Source organism: Rhea americana, unplaced genomic scaffold (genome assembly GCF_003343005.1).
Source record: "Rhea americana isolate MKP2758 unplaced genomic scaffold, rheAme1 scaffold_5, whole genome shotgun sequence".
Classification (NCBI taxonomy): domain Eukaryota; kingdom Metazoa; phylum Chordata; class Aves; order Rheiformes; family Rheidae; genus Rhea; species Rhea americana.
In genome coordinates this window covers 2695189-2715915 of record NW_028186645.1, presented here as the reverse complement: position 1 = coordinate 2715915, position 20727 = coordinate 2695189, and the positions used below count along the sequence as shown (strand labels likewise).

Here is a 20727-nt window from a genome sequence, read left to right as displayed (position 1 = left end):
CAACACATGACGGTGGTGTGGCTGTCAGGAAAGGGACGGTTTGTATCAGTTTTGGTGCCAAAGGCTTGCTTGTGTAACCACAGTCTCATTCTGCATCTGCAAGGTCATCTGCAGTCACAGCTAACATAGTCAATGCCAGGAACAGTGGGGTAAAAAACATATTCAAATGGCTTGAAAAGCAATTAGGCATTGCTTGATTTCACTGTAGAGACAAAGCTAGGAGTTAACTCAAATCGTCTGAAGAAAACAATCTGTAAAATTACCTTCCAGATAGCTGCTACTTGGAAAAAGATCTAGTTGTTATACATTAATGACCTAATGACCATATTTTGGGTAGGGTATTTTGGGATGAACAGATGCATCGTCACTAAGACCTGTGATGTCAGTCTGCWCCCCTCAGCTCAGGTAGAGTCTCTGGTCCTTCAGACTTTGGATTCAGACTTCAGAAAAATGGGTATTATCTGGAGAAAAGACTAGCTAATATAATGCAAGAAGAAAGACTGAAGGAGTTAGGGTCATTACAATTAGGAAAGCACAGAATGATAGAATTTATAACTATAAAAAATACATCTATAAAGAGTAAATTCTCATTACTTCCCTTGTTCCCCAATTTTGTTCCATTATTGCTTGATAAAGAATAGATTATTCCCCATGTCCGTAGTAGCTCTAACAAGAAGTAACTGCTTTAAACTGCAATGAAAGAAATTCACTTCAGTCATCAGGAAAAGCTTTCTTAATAGTGTAGTGATGTGTAGATTGCCTTGGGAAGTTACATCACTGAAAGCTTAAAGAAGGTACCTACCTCATTCCTCACAAACTGTATTTTTCTACAGTTTCTCCTGAGAGTACCTCTTCTATATCCCTTGTTTAAGCTCTATTTTTCAATGATTCTTTAAAGTGCTGTATTTCATGAAGGTCTATGGGATAACTAAAAATATAACAACTTCACCTGTGCAGAAGTGTTTATTTTTATGGGTATTTATGTGTTTCTAATATTGGCTTATGGATGCATTAATATTTTCCCTGTTTTTCTTTAGAATGGAGGAAGTAGCCTGTGCTCAGTGGATGACTCAAATGACCATGTGCTTTCTGTGTGGGACTGGCAGAAAGAGGAAAAGCTGGCAGATGTCAAGGTGTTGCAATAAGATATTTTGTGTACTGCTACTTGCTTGTATGTAGATCTGGATTTCTTGTCATAAAATGTCTATATTTAACTTCTTGTGCCTTTTTAACGTTTTCATTTTATAAAAGGCAAAGAATATGAAGAAAAGGATTCTTTCCTCTTACTGTTAAGATTATCTTAATAACTTTTTTGCTGCTGTAGTCATGTTAGAATTTATTTTAAAAGTCTAGGATGCAATGATAGGAGCTTGTGCAGAAAAGAAACATTTCAAACTAATCTTGCCTTTCATATGGATCTTCCTCTCCTTATCAGACCATACTTTTGAAGGAAAACTTTTGATACTAACTTAAAAAATAAAAAATCATTTAACTTCAGTCTTTTTGCTTCAAAGTATTCTACCAAAATATTCCAGTATAATAAATAGAAATACAAACAATAATAAATGAATGGCTCAGTATTTTTCTTATATCTGGAGTTGATCAGTTTATGTAGCTAGAGGACCATTTTATATTGTGTGTTTTCTTTGAATTTAGATTTTGATACAATGTTTTTCTTTTCTTTTCCAAGTGCTCTAATGAGGCTGTATTTGCTGCAGATTTTCACCCCACCGACACAAATATAATAGTTACTTGTGGAAAATCACACCTTTATTTTTGGACATTAGAAGGGAATTCCCTCATTAAAAAGCAAGGATTATTTGAGGTAAAATAAACTATTTTCTTAATTTTATGTTTATAGTAATGGTACAATCCTGATGAAATAAGACTTAGTAATATCTGAATAAATCAAAAAAAAAACTATTAAACATGCAGTTTTACAAAAATTCAAATAGCGTTCATGGCATGGCACAGAGAACCTTTTGATGGATTGCCACAATGAAGTTTTGAAGTATAGTTCCCATTCTGTTCCTTACATGTCTTTTTCTATGTTCTTTATACTGCTCCCCAGCAAAAGAAAATTGCATTAAAACTGTCTCTCCTCACCTCAGGTTAAAAAAAAAAAGAAAGAAAGAAAACTGTGCCTTTTTTTCTTTATCAGAGGGAAAACTTGCAAAACCTTATCTAATTCAATTAAAAATTTTGTGAATATGAATATTCTTTCCTTTTTCTCTGTTCTGCTCAGATACATACACGTATGTAGTTCATATACAGATAGAGCTGGACAGTATGTGGTAAATATCATTTTAATTTCAAGGTCTTGATTTGGTTTTGTTCTTAAATATAGACTAAGCTTTACAGCAGTTGCATGTGCAAATGAGAGAAGTTTGCGCTGACTGCAGATAACTACAGTAGRGCCTAGTTAACTGTTTGCTTGTGGAGTCATGACTTGAAAGTATAGTCAAAATAACTCCATCGCAATGTCAGCTTATACACTCTGTGTGAAACAAGGATGAGATAATGCATTTAATTTTATTTTGTTTTGTTTTTCATTCATTTCTATCTTCTAAGCAACTAGAGAGATTTCTGCCTCTGTTATGATGCTATTATACCATATAGTTGCTGTAAATGTAAAATTGTGGCAGTCCTAGTTAATAACTGGTTCCAGTTACTTTAAGGGAGAAAGGAAACCATAAAAATTCTTATTCAGCAAGTATTGTAAATAATGTCCTTAGAAGCTACTAGATAGTGCACGGATTTGTTCTCTTACTCATTTCCCAGTTTTGTTTTTGTCAGTATCTTAAATTTAGGGTCTTAAAGCAACATTTCCACTTCTGAACTTAGGAGTCAATCAAAAGATGATTTCTTAATTTATACTGCAGCTAAAGTCTCTAGTAGAATATTTGGAGAAAAAATAATAATAAAGTTTGTTTGCATCTTTGGTCATTTCCAAACGCTTGGAGCCTTTGGGGCTAGGAGGGAGCTGAGGGATTGAGGATTCCCAGGATATTCTTGGTCTTGTGCTAAAAGTTGGCAGGCCTTCTCGCTTGCTGCAGGAATGCAGCTGTAACGTGCGGTATTGGGAGCCCAACCTCAGCTGATGCATCTTTTACCCTTGCCTAGATTAATTGTTTAGACTGTAGGAGCGTGGTTAACTCCTGTGTAGACATTTAAGTAATACTAAAAGACTGTGAAAGACTAGACTGAATTACTCAAATGCATACAGTTAAAATGAACGGGTTGTGTGTTGCTGTGAGTTTGTTTTTTGTAACCACACAGAAACAAGAGAAGCCAAAGTTTGTCCTGTGTGTGACCTTTTCTGAAAATGGTGATACTATTACAGGAGACTCGAGCGGCAATATTTTGGTCTGGGGGAAAGGTAAGACAAGACTGACGTTAATAGTGAGACCTTATTATAAAAAAATTGAATTTTTACATGATTGTAATCCCATTTTAGGAAGAATAATTTTTTTGTTTTTCTTGAATTCTTTGCCAAGACCAATCCAATTTTCTTACTAGCTTTTAAAAGAACATATGCCTGACTGCCCTGACAGAAAATACCATAGAATGTGTTCCCTCTGGTCAAATGTTAAACCCTAGAGCTATGCCAGCAATTATGGCTTTTACTGACGTAAGGAATAGCAGGGAAAATTCATTTCTTTAATGAAGGTGATTGCAAGAATCACTGTTAACGTAGCTGATGATCTCCTATTCTCTCTCAATATAGTGTCTACAAAAATTGTACTTATATATTGACAAGTATTTTTGAAAAAGGAACAAGTAGCTTTAGTTATTTCCCTAGGAAGTCAAGTGAGAATCTATGAAGATTTAATTGAATCCCTTAGCTTTATTAAAAAGGACTAACCAGACAGGACAAACTTCTTAAAAAGCCTGTTCTATTAAGAAAAGACTGTTTTAGGCATCAGCAGGCAATTCTTGCTTGACGACAATAGTAACCACATCTTAAACATTCACTTRCTGTAAATTACTGCCATGCAGAGGAGTAATGAGACTCCTCTGATGGAGGCCCTTTAGTAAAGGGAGGAGTATGGATGACAACTGCATCATATTTAGTCAACGCCTTCTCTGATGATGTTGGAGATAAAAGATAAAAGATCAGGGAAGCAACGTGGTGTGACTCATTTAGCAAGCAATGATCAGTATCTGCCCTCATCATTGTTGAATACAACCCTTGACAGGTAGAGAAATAAAAAAGATAAATAAAACAAAAGAAAAAATGAGCTAGTAACCTAAATATTTCAGTAGTAATCTCTTTTCTCCATATATCCAGGTACCAATAGAATAAGCCACGCAGTTCAAGGGGCGCATGAAGGTGGAATATTTGCACTTTGTATGCTACGAGATGGTACACTAGTATCAGGAGGTGGAAAAGATCGAAAACTAATATCTTGGAATGGAAATTACCAAAAACTTCATAAAACAGAGGTGATATCGCCTGTCTTTAAATTAACTCTGTCACTCTGAGTGAGATTTTAGCTGTCTTTGAGCTGACATTCTTAAATCATTTTTTTTTCTTATGGAAAAGCGTTCTATGAAAAAGAAAGTCAATGCTAAAATGTAATGCCTTTGGAGTGATTGATCATTTCTGTGATAGGCTATTCATTAAATAATATTTTATATTTAATATCTATTTGAATTGGAAAACATATCTTCTAATGATATATTTCTTCCTTTTTTGCAATTGATAATGTTAGATCATTTTTTACTTCAGCTATTATAGTGTTAAATATTATTACAATATTTGATTTAATTCTTTTCAATTTCCAAAATGATATATTTTTAATCACTTGATTTCYCCCTCTCTCTTTTTTTGTTAGTTATGGGATATTTTTTTTTAATTTAAAAAATAAATTCATCAAGTCAATTCAGTGCTGTATAGGAGCTTGAATTTTAAAATAGAATTTGTTTGGACAGGATTATATGAGCGTTTACATACTGGATGAAAGAGTATAATCAGTGTAAAGCTTTGGGAAAGGGTTTCAACCCTTTCAATTGTCTATTATGAAACATTCCAAATATATTTGCAACTGGAATGGCATGTTATTTACAGTAACTTGTTTTTTAACACAGCACAAGATACATGCTTATTATGCTGTTTCTAACCATGACCTCTGAAGATGATTACTTTCTTTTTCATTTATTTGTCCGTGCAGTGGTTTTGTGTGTTTTTTTTAATTTCACATCTTCTGTTGAGCTTTAAGTTGGAGATTTGCACCAAGTCTTCCAGAGACTAGGGTGCAATTAAAGGAGCATAACTTGCAGAAAAGCGCTACTGATATAAAGCCTGACACTACCTCTGAGTAGAAATACTTAATCTGATATCAAGGTTGTAATTAAARTATGATTGAGTTAATGCAGCATGATGAAACTATACCTTTTCTGCTTGTTGAAATACTTAGTTTATCTGTATATATGTAATGCTGTGTAGATAAGGATATTTTCTCTTGCAGTGATATAAAAACAGTTACTAAGCTGGTGCAAGTTGTTATAAACTTTCCAAAGTCAGGGGTATGTATTTATGTATTTTGTGTCATCTCTGTACAATTTCTATTAAAATGCACTTGTTAGGCCATCTGTCTTAAAAAAAAAAAAAATGCTAGCACCATACAAGTCATTTTCTAGTCTGACTTATCTGTTTATCTGTTATGAACACAGATTCCAGAGAAGTTTGGTCCAATAAGAACAGTAGCAGAGGGAAAAGGTGATGTTGTGTTAATAGGAACGACTAGAAACTTTGTTCTCCAGGGCACGCTGTCAGGAGATTTTTTTCCAATTACCCAAGTAAGTCGCTGCCTTACGTACGTGTTTCTAATTAGTGTAGGAGCAGTAAAGGTATTGCCCAAAGATAAGTATTGTAAATGTGAACCTGTTGAATTTATCATTACAGTACTTTTAGCAATAAATTAACATGATAAATAGCCGTCTATCCAAGCCAATGTATTTGTACAAGCCAGTGTATTTGTAACGCTTTAATATATAGTTTCCTAATTTTAATGCTGTTTAAATGCATTTAGTCTTGATAATGCTGTCCACCCTATCAAGAAAGATTTCTGTTCATGTAGGGTCACACTGATGAGCTTTGGGGACTTGCAGTCCATTCCTCTAAACCTCAGTTCTTCACTTGTGGACATGACAAACACATTACCCTCTGGGACGCGACCACTCATCGTCCTATCTGGAACAAGATTATAGAGGTAGAAATTTATTAAACAAATCTCTACTCTTCATGTAGAAGTTCTCAATTAATTTATGTTTTTTCTTACTGTTCTTTCTTAAGATTATTGATGTGAAGTATCTTGAAATATAACTTCAAGGAGAAAAGCTAAGCGAGTGTCATGAGGCTTGTATTTCTGAAAATGGGCATAGTGCTGAAAAACAAAACTGTGGAGCAAAACAAGAATTTTAAGKCCTAGGTTGTATGGATCTATGTGTTGTATCATAAAGAAAGATACAGTGCTGTTGGCATGTTTTTAATAAAGCTTGGATGTATTTATCAATTGAAAGTAGTTCTGATGAAATATTAATATACTACTATCCTGAACTTGATAGGCTTCAGAAGGAAAAGGATTTTTTGCTAACACTTTTAGCTTTGGGKTTTTTTTTTGTTTGTTTTTGTTTATTTTTTYCCTAGGACTGATTAGGATTTTTTTAATAGATTCTGTTCACAAATAAAGAAGTGGGGTTTTAGTTTTTCACTTCCTATCCCTGGTATGAACTGAATTTTTAGGTACTGAAGGAGTAGATAGTAGAGGCTCAGTTTTATACTTGTATTGGTATACCTGTATACTTTATACTCAGTTGAGCATTTTCAAACTCTTACAATGTTGATTTAGTGATAACATGAGTCTTTGATTATTACAAGCATCACTAGAAAATTATTTTTAAAGTACTTTTTTTTTTGTCTCATGCAATTTGTCACCTTTCTGAATAGTTACCCATAAGAAGATATTGGCTTATCTCCTAGAGACAGCARTGAAACTTTTGTCTCTTTACTTTGAGACGCCACTATAGCATTTTTCAAACAGTCTTATTTTTATATCTTGTTGTAGATGTCTGACTGATTCTGTGCTTTTCTGGAGATGCACATAGATATAGGAATAATCCAGGTCATTTCTCAGTCTTACCTATCTGCCCCTTCTGTCCACTGGAAAAGTTCAAACATTACTTCAGAAGAAAACCTAGCAACCTGGTGTAGAGATATRTATGTATAAATATATATATCAACTACCCACATCTACAGATTAGTGTAGCCCTCAAACTCTAGCCAGGAGTTTTCTTATAGATGAACCACCTAGCAATTTTTATAGTATAGCATACTATATACTAGTGTGTAGTATATTATGGAGGAGAATGCATGCTGGCCTTTCTGAACCTGCAAAAAAAAAAAAATTTTTCAAAATAACTACTAAACTATATTTTCCTATTTCCTGATCATTTAAAAATTTACTATATGTTAATATATCTTAGATTTAAAAATAAACTTTCTATCTTCAGTCCTTAGGGATACTGTAATTGTGCTTTCATATATGGTCAAATCTTGAGACGTGTCAAAATCTTAATACACTGAAAATCGATTGAACTGTTTCCAAAGTGCCAAATATAAGACAAAATAAACACCAGCTTAGTCTAAGAACTTCCATGACAAAGCATTATTAAAAAAAAAAAAAAATCAATAATAAAACCAATTTTCCAGGATTTACCTTGGCAGACTCTGTAAGAAAGGACAGAACCTATGCACGCCTTTGTTTTGAATGACAGAAATAGCAGTGTATCATACTGCATTTGTATGGAATATGAAGAATTAGATTATTGCTTTAAGAGCAATTCAGAGTGACTTGAGCAATGATGAAAATTAGAAACTTTTACATATGCCTTTCTGGGTTTTAATAATAATTTTATGGGGAGATTTAATYTGATTATTTAGAAATGTTGCGCAATTGGCTTTGTGCAGGTCTTTTATAAATATCTTGAAGTGGAAAGTGAAACCATTGATGCAATTTTTTGTTTTTTTGATAAATTTCTTTTTGTCTGCAGTCTTTCAGTTGCATGTATTAATGTGATCCTTCACTCTGTTCAGTGTGAAGGTATGCTTTTGTATTCATGCGTTCGCTTTCAAAAAGCTTGGAGAATAAAAAGTTGGCATTTCAGATATATTTCTCATTGTAGGAATGGTATACTGAGAGCAGCCTATATTCATGAAAAGAATTGCAAAAATTTGGCAAAATCTCTCTTTTCTGGGGGAGGTCCTGAGAGTAATAGCTCTCCTGCTGTCTGAGCACGCAGCATTGGTAGCAAAGCATCATTAATGGAGATAATTACAGTGTGGGGAAAACAAATTTRTTAGCAAGATAAGCTACTTTCTCAGAAATAGTTATTTATTTTTAATAAATTACCATCGTCTCAAACAAGGGCAAAGTTTCCACTTATTCCAGATGTCTTCTGAAAAACAGAATGGGAGCTTAGACAGTTACGAGTTATAGTGAGTTTCAATTAATATTAATATCAGTTAATATTTAGCTTGGTTATACAGGCATGAAGCGACCTCTAAGAAACTGTTTCTGAAATGTTTAAGAACCTCCTTTATTTATCTTGATTCTTTTGAAGTGATTGGCAACAGCAGTAGGTCTATTAAACCAGACTTATTTTTTTTTCCCTCCAAGTAGTCACTGCTTCATTAAGACAAGATTTCTATTATCAGTCTTGACAATAATCTCCTTATTAACCACTTGAAATGTCTGAGACYGTATTTCCTCAGTCACTGACTGCTTATCTAAAGTGAATGAATCATTTGATGTGAACCYGTTTTTGTCAAAATGATCTAAGATTTTTTAATGTAGTTATCCGTGCAAGTTGTTGCTCAGAATATATCCACTGTTGGAATCTCTATTTTATGCAAGAGAATATTTTAGTGTTTAGTAGTTACATGAAGCTATACTTTGAAGAATTAGCAATTTTCCCTTTCTGGACTGTTCTAGTAGTTCAAACATGTATTTACAAGTCTCAGAGGTTAATGATTCTATGAGACTTCTTAGAAGTTAGTAAATTCTTTGAAATTAATAATTTGTTYAAAATTAAGGAGAATGCCCCTTATACCTAGCCACCAGGGCAAGTAATTACAAATTAATAAAAATTTAAACAAGTTAATAAAAACGGCTGCAATATTGATAGCATTTTAGAATGTTGAAAAGCAAGATAACGTAGGCATTTTTGTGAGCTATATTACTTGATTTTTTGCTTACATTTTAAAATCACTTTTCATCATGTATCAGAAAAAAAGTAATTTATTTGTTTCGGGACTTTCTCCTATGACTTGCAGGGTTCTGGAGCTGATTTTTTGTAGCTGTAGTACGTTAGAAAGAAAATGCCTTTTTTTTTTTTTTTTTTTTTTTTTACATATAGAGGGCAAGAAAAAAGAAAAACACTATAATTCTATGTATATTATACTACTGATTTTTGCAAAAATTAGTGTAAATGTTTCCATATTGCAAATCAAAATAAGAAACCCAGTTCATGCCCTTAATCTGCCACTCAGCTGCAACTGGCAGGTGCTGAAAAAGTCTTCTCTGTGAGTAGAAGTTGCACTTTATCCCTCCATGCAAAGTAATRCATAGTTCTGTTGAATAGCATACTCACATGTCCTTTAGACAGTAGGTAAACTGCAGCTTTGATACTTAATTCTTAGGTCACCCCTAATTTGGTAAGCTGTTTGTATCTCTTACTTGTTTGTGATTTGGTGAGAAGCTGCCTTAGCCAGTGTTGTTGTTACGAAATCACTTGCCAAGTTATTTTTAGATTAGATAGTGTGGAAAAAAAAAATAGTGTCCTTGTATAGAAGGAAAAGTCTATTGGGTAATGTCTGAATCAGTTAAAAATGTATTATTTTTTTCTCAAATTGTATTAAAAAAGAAATGATTCCTGAAGAAAAATTTGAATTGAGTTTTTGTTAAGAACTGAACTGGTTAACAATGTGTGTTTCCTTCTGAAACATTTTAGGATCCAGCGCAGTCTTCAGGTTTTCATCCTTCGGCATCCGTTGTTGCAGTAGGGACACTAACAGGAAGGTAAGATGCACAGGGCTACAGCRAGGGCGCCAAGAAACAGTACGTGATTTTTCCAGCTCACCAAATCCAAGTTCRTGTTCTTTTTTTCCAGATGCATGTGCAATTCTTTTCTCTTTTGTGCATCCTCTCTTGATTTCAATTGAATTTGAGAGGGAAATGTACTTGTATTGCCTTAGTGACATAGAAACCCTGTCCTTGGACCAGTACCCCACTGTGCTGAGTGAGGTGAACATGGCATGAACGCAGAATGAGGAGAAGGTCCCTGCCCTGGGGCAGTTGGTAGCCTGAGACGAGAAGGTTTTTCACAGGGCAGGAGGGTAGGTTGGCAATGAGACCATGCGTGGAAGGTGGTGTCACCAAACCAGTGACCTAAATGCTGGATTTGTGTGTCCATCATTGCAAAGGAGAGTTTGAAGGAGGAGTTTGAAGGAGCATAATGGATTAACTTTGCAGATGTGTGTGCAGAGTTTCTCCGAGGCCCTGAGGGGTTGCACAGAAGAAATCGCACAGGAAAAGGGTGTTCATCTGAAAATCTAATAAGTGGTTTATTATCTCTAATGCCATAACATCCAGGGGCTTTAACAGAATTTTGGCAAATGTCTCAATGTTAGGCATGGTAAAAATATGTATTAAGAGACTACTTCTGCCTGAAGATGAGCAAAACCAGGGAGAAAATTAGTATCTGGTATCTTCATTTTATAGAGAAAATTGAGCCCTTTGTTACATCGTGAATCAGTGAAAGATCCATGGGTTTAGCCTTGATTGCCTGAGTCTTAATGGAATGCCTTCACCATAATTTTGTCCTCTCCTGAGGGCAGGCTTGGCWGTTCGTATTGAAAATAATTAAACGTAACTGAGAATATGCAGAACGCTGATAGGTAATCAAGATTATTTGGAATTGTACATTTTCAAAAGGAGAAGTTTTGGGGTGGAATCTTTACTTTGTCTTTAATAATCTGGTGTAAGTATTAAAATGCAAAATTTATCTTTGTCCACTGTATGTTTCCCCAAATTAAATTTGGGTGAATTATAAATAAATAAATAAAGGAAATCTTCATGTCACAAGAATCAATGTGTTCTGATTCCAAGATAAAACAATCCTGATTCTTGCTCATGCTTTTCATTGGTTTGGGACTTATTGTAGGCATCAGTTTAAATGTTAGCATAGCATAGAGAAGCCTTAAAGGAGGAGACTAATTGTATATAATTCATACTTTATTATAATGAATGACACATGGTAAAACAGAATAAAATCAGAAGATTGATATCAAGGTCAATGTCTGAAAATTATTCTTTTTAAATCACTGGAAAGAAACCACTTTTCCATTAAAGAACAAAATAAACTGAAATGAGTAGCAGTTGCTGTTTTTCTTTTTCTTTGGTGAAAAACGTATGGAGTGTTATTATTTTGACAAAGAAAATTTGGTCAAGATTACAGCAGAAATAAATTCCTTATGGAATGATTTATTGGCTTCTTTCTGTATTTACAACAGGTGGTTTGTGTTTGACACAGAAACAAAAGACTTGGTCACTGTACACACAGACGGAAACGAACAGCTGTCTGTAATGCGTTACTCACCAGGTTTGAGAGAGTTTATTTACTGGTTGAAAATGAAGTGTTGAATTTCTTATTAAATTTGGGGGTTGTTTTAAAATTGTTCCCCACTTGCCATATTTAAGCTGAAAATAAATATGTGGTGAAACATTGGCGACAATGAATAGATGGTGTCTTAAGCTCTAGTTTTTCTTTATTTTCCGTTTTTAAATCCCTCATACTCAGCATGGTTTTAATGGGAAGGGAAAAACAAACTTGATTTTAACTGTGTATGTTGCTGCAATCGGGTTAGCCCTAAATTGACAATAGCTGCTTCCAGAACTGCTACATGTTTTAGAAGTAATATTTGCTATATAAACCTGCTGTTTATGATGTTGAAACAAGCATCAACTTATAACTGTAAAGGAAAAAAAGCAGAACTACCTTTTTTCTTTTTCAATATTAAGGCCTTTAAGAATGATTTCCATTGTCTGTGACAAAATAACTCTTTAAAATCATTTTCAATTCCTTCTTACTAGAATAATTACAATTCACTTTTGTATTTATAGATGGAAACTTCTTAGCGATAGGTTCCCATGACAACTGTATTTATATATATGGTGTAAGTGAAAATGGAAGGAAGTACACTCGAATTGGCAAATGTTCAGTAAGTGACCTTTCTTCTCTGTGTTCATTATTAACAACCAAGTGTGTTTTGTAAGATTGTGTTAATACAGTTATGGTGAGAGATTCTGTTAACACAGCTAATATAATATTCTTCTCTTCATAGGGTCATTCCAGCTTTATTACTCATTTGGATTGGTCTGTTAATTCACAATATCTTGTGTCTAATTCAGGGGACTATGAAATCCTATATTGTGAGTAACAACTATATTTTGTCTTTTTGTTTAGGCAGCCTGATTCARATTTAAAATTTAAATGAGACCATATAATTGCAAAGAGAGACCATATGTTTTAATTCATCTGGTACAATCAAAGTCTATACAATTTTGAAATTAAAAATGTTGTCGTGCTTTTTTTCCCTTTATAGGGATCCCCTCTGCTTGTAAACAAGTAGTGAGTGTTGAAACAACTCGAGATATAGAATGGGCCACTTATACCTGTACTTTAGGATTCCATGTTTTTGGTATGTACAAGCTCTTATCATTCTTGTTATTAACTAATACTTGTAATGACAACTTTTTTTATGAAACATGACTATTCATATTTCAAGAAAAAATACAGAACTTCTGTTATGCCATTTTTATCACAATCTGTCCTCTTATTTCAATCCAGAAAGGATCCGATTTAATATATTCCTGCCAGCTTCAAGTAGAGATATAAAATTGCAAGAAGTGTGGGAAACAGGGAAGAAATCACAAACTGCCCATTCTGTCATGCTAGAACTGCTTCTCAATCTCTTTTGGTATAAAGTACCAATTCCATGGAATTCATATCATTTATTTAGGCAGCCTCTGGACCAAATCCCCTTATCAGAATCAGTTTCATTTGTGTTTTGTGTTTGCACAGTTACTGTGCATACACAGTGTCAGTAGTAGCCTCCATTACAAACAACTTGTAATGGACTTTGAGATAATAAATTTAATACAATTAAATGAGATGAAAGATATAAAAGAAAAAAGAAAGAACAGGAGCATGTGTAACAAAATCATGATGATTTGTTTTCATGYGACTTGTATTAATTCTGGAGGACCTGTTCTTTATAGTGTATTCTAAATTTTTGTATTTATTTCCAACACATGCAGAATTTGACTGATCGTTACAAAAGCTGAATACTAGAAACATCAAATTGTTAGGATAAAGTAGGAAGACATTGTAGAGGTAAAAAGAAGAGTCTGTTTTATTATAAGCAGTAAATAAGGAAGACTTTCAGATGTATTTTAAGTAGATGCAGTAATGTGTTGGAAAGCAGGCAGAAAGGACATGTTTAGAGCCTAAAAGATGGGGTGGTAGTAGCAATATTTTAGGAAAAACTACTCGCATTTTGTAAAATTTAAAGCTAGCAGGCAGTACTTGGGTCTCACTAAACATGTAGATTTAGTAAAAGGAGAAAATCCTAGAAGAAAGGCTGGATGTTACCATAATGTGTTTGTCCAATCTCTAATCTTTGGGGCTTGTGACATAGTGTCACAAAGCCACAGAATCCTTGTGTTTACTATCAAAGGTTCAGATATTCTGAAATGATAAAAACACTTAAGTGAGTATTCCATGCTTTATAAATTGGACCCATGCAAAATATAGTGTTACTGAAATATGAGACTGCTTTTGGCACATCGAGAGCCCTAAGAGAAGGGTGTTGCACCTAGGAGGGGTTTCCTCCTTTCTGCAACAGCATCAGCTTTTGGAGCAAGACTGTGGAACAAAATGTTCTRCTGGGACAAGGAGGAAATTGTGGAAACATCGTATACTTTTTTATCGTTTTTATAAGCTAGAGGGACAAGTATGGGGAATAAATAAAAGTAGGTGGTATTTTTAATATTTATCAAAAATATTTTTTACTAATGTAACAGAGACTGTGAGAAAGTTAGTCAAATGGAAGTTTAAACTGAAAGAGTATAACTTATTCAGGAAAAGATGCATAGTGGAAAAGGAAAGAACAGGATGCCATGTATACTGAGGATTCCCAGATACACAATTAGGTTTACAAAGGTAATGTATAATAATTATAAATRGAAAAAAAGACTATTAATGGTAAGTAGAGATGTACTGTTGTCCATCCTACCAGAAAGATCAAGTGAAGGGAAAATTTTTTAGTAGCTAGAGGAATCAGTCAAACACAGGAATCAATGAAGATATGAGATTTTAATTGTTTTGAAGTGTGCTGGGAAAGAAAGTACAGTACATAGGCTAACCAGCACATTATCAAAAATCTTTTGTATCTTTTTGATATAGAAAATAAATAAGCATCTGGAAGGGAGTTTTTTCCAGAATTGATTCTAAGTAGGTAGAGAACATATTAAGAACGTGAATACGTCTTGGGTGGGAATGACAGTGGAATCGGGGAGGTCTTAGCCACAAGAACAGGAAGGAAAGAGAGCAGCAAAATAAGAATAATAGGCTTCAGGGAGGCAAACTGCATAAATCTAAAGTTCTGCTAAGTAAGATCTCAAGCTGGAGAAAAAAATTGGAGAGAGCTGGTTATTTCCTTCTAAATGATATGAAGAGCACAAATTCTCCCAGCACAGAGGAAAGATAGAAATGGCAGCAAGAGGCAAACTTGGCTAAACAATGCTGACCTCTGCTACAGGGAGGAGGAATGCAGATGGTAGGAACTGTGTTGGAGTATCAAGGAGAGATATAAACAAAACCTAAACATAGCTGCATACTTGTGACAAGTACAGTAATAATAGAAGAACCAAGGGCAGCATTGGCCTGCTACTCAGATGGTTAGAAGGGAGTGATGACATTGAGACGGCAGAAGCGTGGGGGTGTTTTTGTTTTGTTTTATTTTAATCTGTCTTCATTAGAAGTCCTTCTACAATGTGATGGCTAGCCTAGTTAGTGCCAACACCAAAAGGATAAAACCTATCCTTTAGGTAGAGAAGGAATAAGTTAGAAAATATGAGTTAGATATATTCAAAGTATCTGAGTGTGATGAACATCATTGTACCTCTAAAAGCAACTGGTTAATGTAATCACAGAACCATTAATACTTGTTTCAGGACATCACAGAGAATATGTAAGGTACTAGAAGAATGGAAAAGAATGAATTCAATACTGCTTCAGAGCAGATATTACTAAGATACACTTATATTCAGAGCCCATATGGAGACGATAAAATGCAAAGTTAGTGCCTAGAATTATAAATTGAAGAAGCCCATAAATTCTAAATTGGAAGCTGACCCAGTAAAGTTGGAGGTCACTCCACTATTCAGTACCTCAGGGCCTCAGAGCAACCACTATGAACAGTCTTTAAATGTTTGCCAAGATTGCCCTACTGGGCATAGCAGAAGCAGTCACGACATCAAAGATGTGAGGCATCCAGTATGTGGATGTTTACCAGCCACTGGCTGACTGAAACTAGAGACATTTTTCTCACTCAAGTAGAATCACTTAGACATCACAAATAGTGTGTGTAACATTCACAGTTGAGCAAAATCAATGCAGGGTGGAAAAACATTGATCTATTGAACACCTGCCTTCARGTACGGGAACAGATTAGTCAGCCTGGAAGTATTTGGAGATGATTCAACCAAAATCAACAGCATGTAAGGAAACGTGTTCAATAGAGAATATTCGAGTGATGCAAACACACATAAATTTGAAGGACAAAAGACTATAAAACACTTACTGATCTATATGCTTTTGGAAGAACCATGTGCTACTGGACAAGTCATCAGGTCATATCACATGCCCAATATTGGAAAAATATGTATTTGAGTTGAAGGACAAGAAAAAAAGAAATGTAAGATGCTATAAAAATCCTGACAATATATTGCAAGCAAGCTAGGAATGCACAACTGAGCTGGGTGCAAAACAAATTAAAAGGCTGTACACTGAATATTATTTTTGTTTAAATATTTTTGTTAATAATATGGATGATAAAACAGTATGTTTATTTAATTTGTGGATGAAATTAAGCTGCAGGAGTAGCATTTAAAATTTTCTTGACAGAATAATGATATGAAAAAAAGGAGGCAATTAAATGGGGACAAATAGAAGCTTATACATTTAAACAGCGTAAGCCAATTGTACAAATACAGAATGGGGAATAGCAGGCAAGACAGTAGTTCTGCATGGAAAGACCAGGAGATTACTCTTGCCTACTAACTGAACATGAGGCAACATTATTATGCTGTCGTGAAAAAGGCAGATACATTAGGAGGATGTATAATGAAAAGGATGACATGCAAAATGTGAGGTAATTGTCCATTTATCCTCAGTATCTGCTTCAGTCACAGCTGGAATATTGTTTCTGGATTTTGCATGTTGAACCAACAGATAATGTAGTCCAAGTGATGACTAGCAAAAATAATAATACATGTAAATATTGTTCCATGAGAAAAGATGCAATGAATGAGTTTTAGAGAAGAGAAGGAGAAAATAGCATGGCATCAGTCTTCAAACAAGAGAAAGGAATTGATCTCTTTTTCCGTACCTGCACAGGACTGACAAAAAAATAGAGGACTGATTTTTCAGCAAAAGGGATTACACAGTAGGAAAAACTAACGATGAGAATAGTGGGACACTGGAATCACTAGTGAAAGATCATAGAGTCTCAGAGAAAAAAAAATAAACTGATATGATCCTCTCCCCTTTTCATATTGACAATCTTGTTTTTTAAACCATTTGACCTCTTGAGGAGACTCCTGTCTCTTTTCCGCTAGTGTTCTGTGTTCATACAGCTTCCTTTCTGTCAAAGCAGTTCCTTAAAACAGCCTTTCTGTGTCTTCTGTGCCCCATTCTTAATCCCATGTTACTTGTTAGTACCATGGTTCTCCCTTGCACATTTCCACATTTCTTTCCTTTTTTGCCTGCTTTTTTTTTTTTTTTTTTTTTTTTTTTTTTTTTTAATTAGAAAATACAAAAACGATATTTGGGAGGAACTACAAGCACAGCAAGTGCTAGCTATTTCTACAGTTCAGGGCAGGTTCCCACTTCAGTGTTCTCCGTAGTCCAAATGATAGAATCTATCTGGAGGGGGTAAGCGGTAGGGTGAAATACCCAGCTCTGTATACCGTATGCAGAAAAACTGAAATTTCAATATGGGGTTGAGTTTTATTATAATTTCAGCAGATGAACATTCAAGAGCTTTTAAGATGTGGTACAAAGATTTGGCCCTTGTTATCAGTGAGCACACAGTTTAATTTTAGAACAACACTGTGCAAGATCAGCAAGGAATAGGACATAAGGAAGTAGGAGAATTACTTACAGTAAAATAAAAGTATTTTAGGATTTTATAATATGTTCAGTTTGGTTTTGAGGGATTCATTATTTGAATAACAATTTAAAATTGTTATAGATTTTAAACTACAGAATGTGAAGAAAATGTGTTGGAGCATGTAATAGTAATGTGAAGAAAGAGTGTAGGTCATACATGAATAAGCTTCTTTGTTGGTAGCTGTATGAAAGGGAAAAAAAAAACTTTAAAAAAAAGGAAAAAAAAAAAAAAAAAAAAAAAAAAAAAAGTAACATACAATTCTGTACCTAACCAAGTAAAAATCTTGGTAGGCTTGGCTATATAACCATAATTTTGCAGAATACCTTCCTGGAGTGAAAAATACCTTGCTGAATAGAAAGAATAAACAAAAGCATTTCTTTGTGCTTAATTTCCCATTAGGATCTGKATTTTTGCTGGTGCTTAAGCACACACTGACCCAGTAACAGTTGTTTTTATCACTTTTTTAAAAAGTAATCTTTTATTTAAATTATGGCAAAAACCTGAGCTACCACTTGTATTTCCGTTATAGAAACCTTTAATTAGTCCCCYTGTGTTTCAGGTGTATGGCCTGAAGGTTCAGATGGAACAGATATCAACGCTGTCTGTCGATCACACGGGAGAAAACTGCTATCAACAGGGGATGATTTTGGCAAAGTACATCTCTTCTCATATCCCTGTTCACAGTTTAGGGTAAGTTCATTAAAAAAAAATCACTCTTGTAATTCTCACAAACACAGGATTTTTTTTTCCTATGTGCAAATAAAAAAGGAAGAGTAGGAACTTGCATGATAAAGGATGCTAGTTAATGCTGACTGACACTAACATTAAGTTTTAAATTTGATTTAATATTACAGTATTTCAGGAGAATAATGTGGATGCTTTTATATCGTTGTAATTTGAATGCTATGCTATAATGTTATATTTTACAACAATTTATATTCTCACTAATGTGGTGTTTTCCAGGCTCCAAGCCATGTATACGGTGGACACAGTAGTCATGTAACTAATGTAGATTTTCTCTGTGAAGACACTCATCTCATCTCCACAGGCGGAAAAGATACAAGTATTATGCAGTGGCGAGTCATTTAGAGAAAGCATCAGCGTGAACATACACAGCTGAGTCGACCATGCACAGAACTCATGTATAAACTGTATATTTAAAACTTAACAGTATGTTTGCAGTTTAGCCTGGTCACTGTGATTTTTGTTTAAAGAATTTTTACAAACCTCAGGAAAATTAAGCCCTGTGCTGGTTACCTTACTCAGTTTAGTGATTTTTTTTTCATTGTGTCACACCTTACGAATGATTGTTTTATCTTTTTTTGTACAATATATAATGCAGTACAAGTTTAATATAAAAATGTGGCTTGACAGTTTGCAATACAGTGGTATCAGCAGAATGTGACTATCTTAAATGTTTTATATAAACACTGCTAAAATGGTCACAAAAATGCCTTTCAAAGACTGTATATATGTGCTTATTTGTTTCACTATCTACACTTTGTACTGTATATCTACTTATTTAGAAAAATCTATGGYGACATTGAGGTACTGAATTGTTTCCGATGGAGGATGATGAATTGATGCAAAAGGTATAAACCAAGCTGTAAGATGCAAATATTAACATGTTCTCGATCAGCAAATGTGAATTTTAGTAAATTTGCATTCCCTTGGGAATAGCAACCTTAGCTATCACCTGTGAGGAGTTGTATTCCCTTTGAAATCAGCAAATCAGCAGGTTTTGCCCCAGTTTAAAACCTGAATATCTCAGCAGGGTTTACAGATGTTTGCGGTTCAGGTATTCCATATGAGTTTAAATCAAAATTTTTAGTTGTATATGAACAATTTCCTATTTCAAAACAAAACAACAAAAAAAACTTGACCACATCCCCATTATTGGTTGATATATTTAACTAATATGTATATTAATCAGCATGATACTATATTGTACATGTATAAGATTTTAGCAGTTCATAACAAATGGTAAGGCAATCTAGCTTTACTTTTTTATGCTTACGGATATTGTATATTTGTATTTTAAGACCAAGTAGACCAAGTCTAAAGATATCTTTTTAAGTGTACCATAAACCTGCAGAGGGTAAAGGAAGTCTTGGAAGCCTACATAATATTACTGTGTAACTTCTGGCCCCTGTGTTTTGTGCATGGATGGATATTTATAGTATGAAATAAGATTGTGTTTTGCAATGAAGTAATAGTGGAGGTGGTATAAAATGGTTAAGAAGGCCTTATCAATGTTGATTGTGACGCAGATTGAAATGTATTGTTTGCTTTGAGGAATGTATCTGAAGAATTTTAAAAGAGAGGAGTTCTAAGCAGATTCGAAAAAAGATAATATTAAAATAATGGACAGTAAACGATAATTCTTTGARCTCTAAAGCACTGGTTGTTTAGAGTGATTTAAATGAAACAGAACCAATAAATTTTGAACTTTTTTATTACATCTCCAACCTGCTTACACTGAAAGTGCAGGACGCCAATAAACGTGTATTAAAGTGAATTTTTAATGTATTCTTCCTGTTCAATTTAATGGATTCATTTCAACATGAAAAACTTCCTGCCAGGTAGATACTTTTACTTAATTAGACACATTCGTGAATTCTGAGTTGCATTTGAAAATATTTGGGGATAAAATCTGAATTTGGCGGTACATAATTTCAAGCATATGCCTAACTCTAAGAATGTGATYGCTAATGCGCACGTAGTGGATGAAACTGAAGTTTCATAAAAGCAAAGAAARGCTTGCTTTCAGCTACAGACTTTTCTTGATTCTAGCTCCTAGTACACTGTTGGCAGAGGAATGCCGTTCCACTGCAGAGGGCTGTCCTCACTGCAAGAGTTCCTGACAATTTTCTGTGTTAGAAAATCCTGCCTGAGAGCAAGCTCCAAAGGCCAAGGTTTCAGGGTCGCTTTAAGCTGACATAAGCTGATACTATCACTGAAGGGAGAACTGTTGCCCCCAGCTGCTTATTCCCATCCCATGTGGCAGTAGAAGAGTTAATGGAGCCATAGGGAGAGCCAGACTGGGAGAGGAACCCCATTAAAATTAATTCAGGAAAAAAGCAAGCAAAGAAACACTACTGAAGAACAGGAAACCCACTGCCTCTGTATGCTCATCAGGTTGGCTGGCAGCTGGACGAATGCTTGTACTGAGACAAAGAAAAGAGCAAGGTGAAGCTGGAAGTAAATGG

General features: G+C 34.4%; 1 protein-coding gene across 6 annotated transcripts in view; it reads left to right on the top strand.

Moving 5' to 3' along the window:
* EML1 (EMAP like 1) overlaps positions 1-20036 on the top strand; it is a 125933-nt gene extending 105897 nt beyond the window's left edge. For all 6 annotated transcript variants that reach the window (XM_085317457.1, XM_085317456.1, XM_085317461.1 and 3 more), the window contains 13 exons: positions 1038-1133; positions 1691-1825; positions 3280-3379; positions 4292-4446; positions 5677-5802; positions 6084-6215; positions 10015-10082; positions 11576-11664; positions 12186-12283; positions 12407-12494; positions 12668-12763; positions 18078-18208; positions 18482-20036. In XM_085317457.1, coding sequence (XP_085173583.1) covers positions 1038-1133; positions 1691-1825; positions 3280-3379; positions 4292-4446; positions 5677-5802; positions 6084-6215; positions 10015-10082; positions 11576-11664; positions 12186-12283; positions 12407-12494; positions 12668-12763; positions 18078-18208; positions 18482-18607 — 1440 coding nt within the window. In that variant the 3' untranslated portion in view covers positions 18608-20036. The remainder of the gene's footprint in view (positions 1-1037; positions 1134-1690; positions 1826-3279; positions 3380-4291; positions 4447-5676; positions 5803-6083; positions 6216-10014; positions 10083-11575; positions 11665-12185; positions 12284-12406; positions 12495-12667; positions 12764-18077; positions 18209-18481) is intronic.
* The last annotated feature ends 691 nt before the right edge of the window (positions 20037-20727 follow it).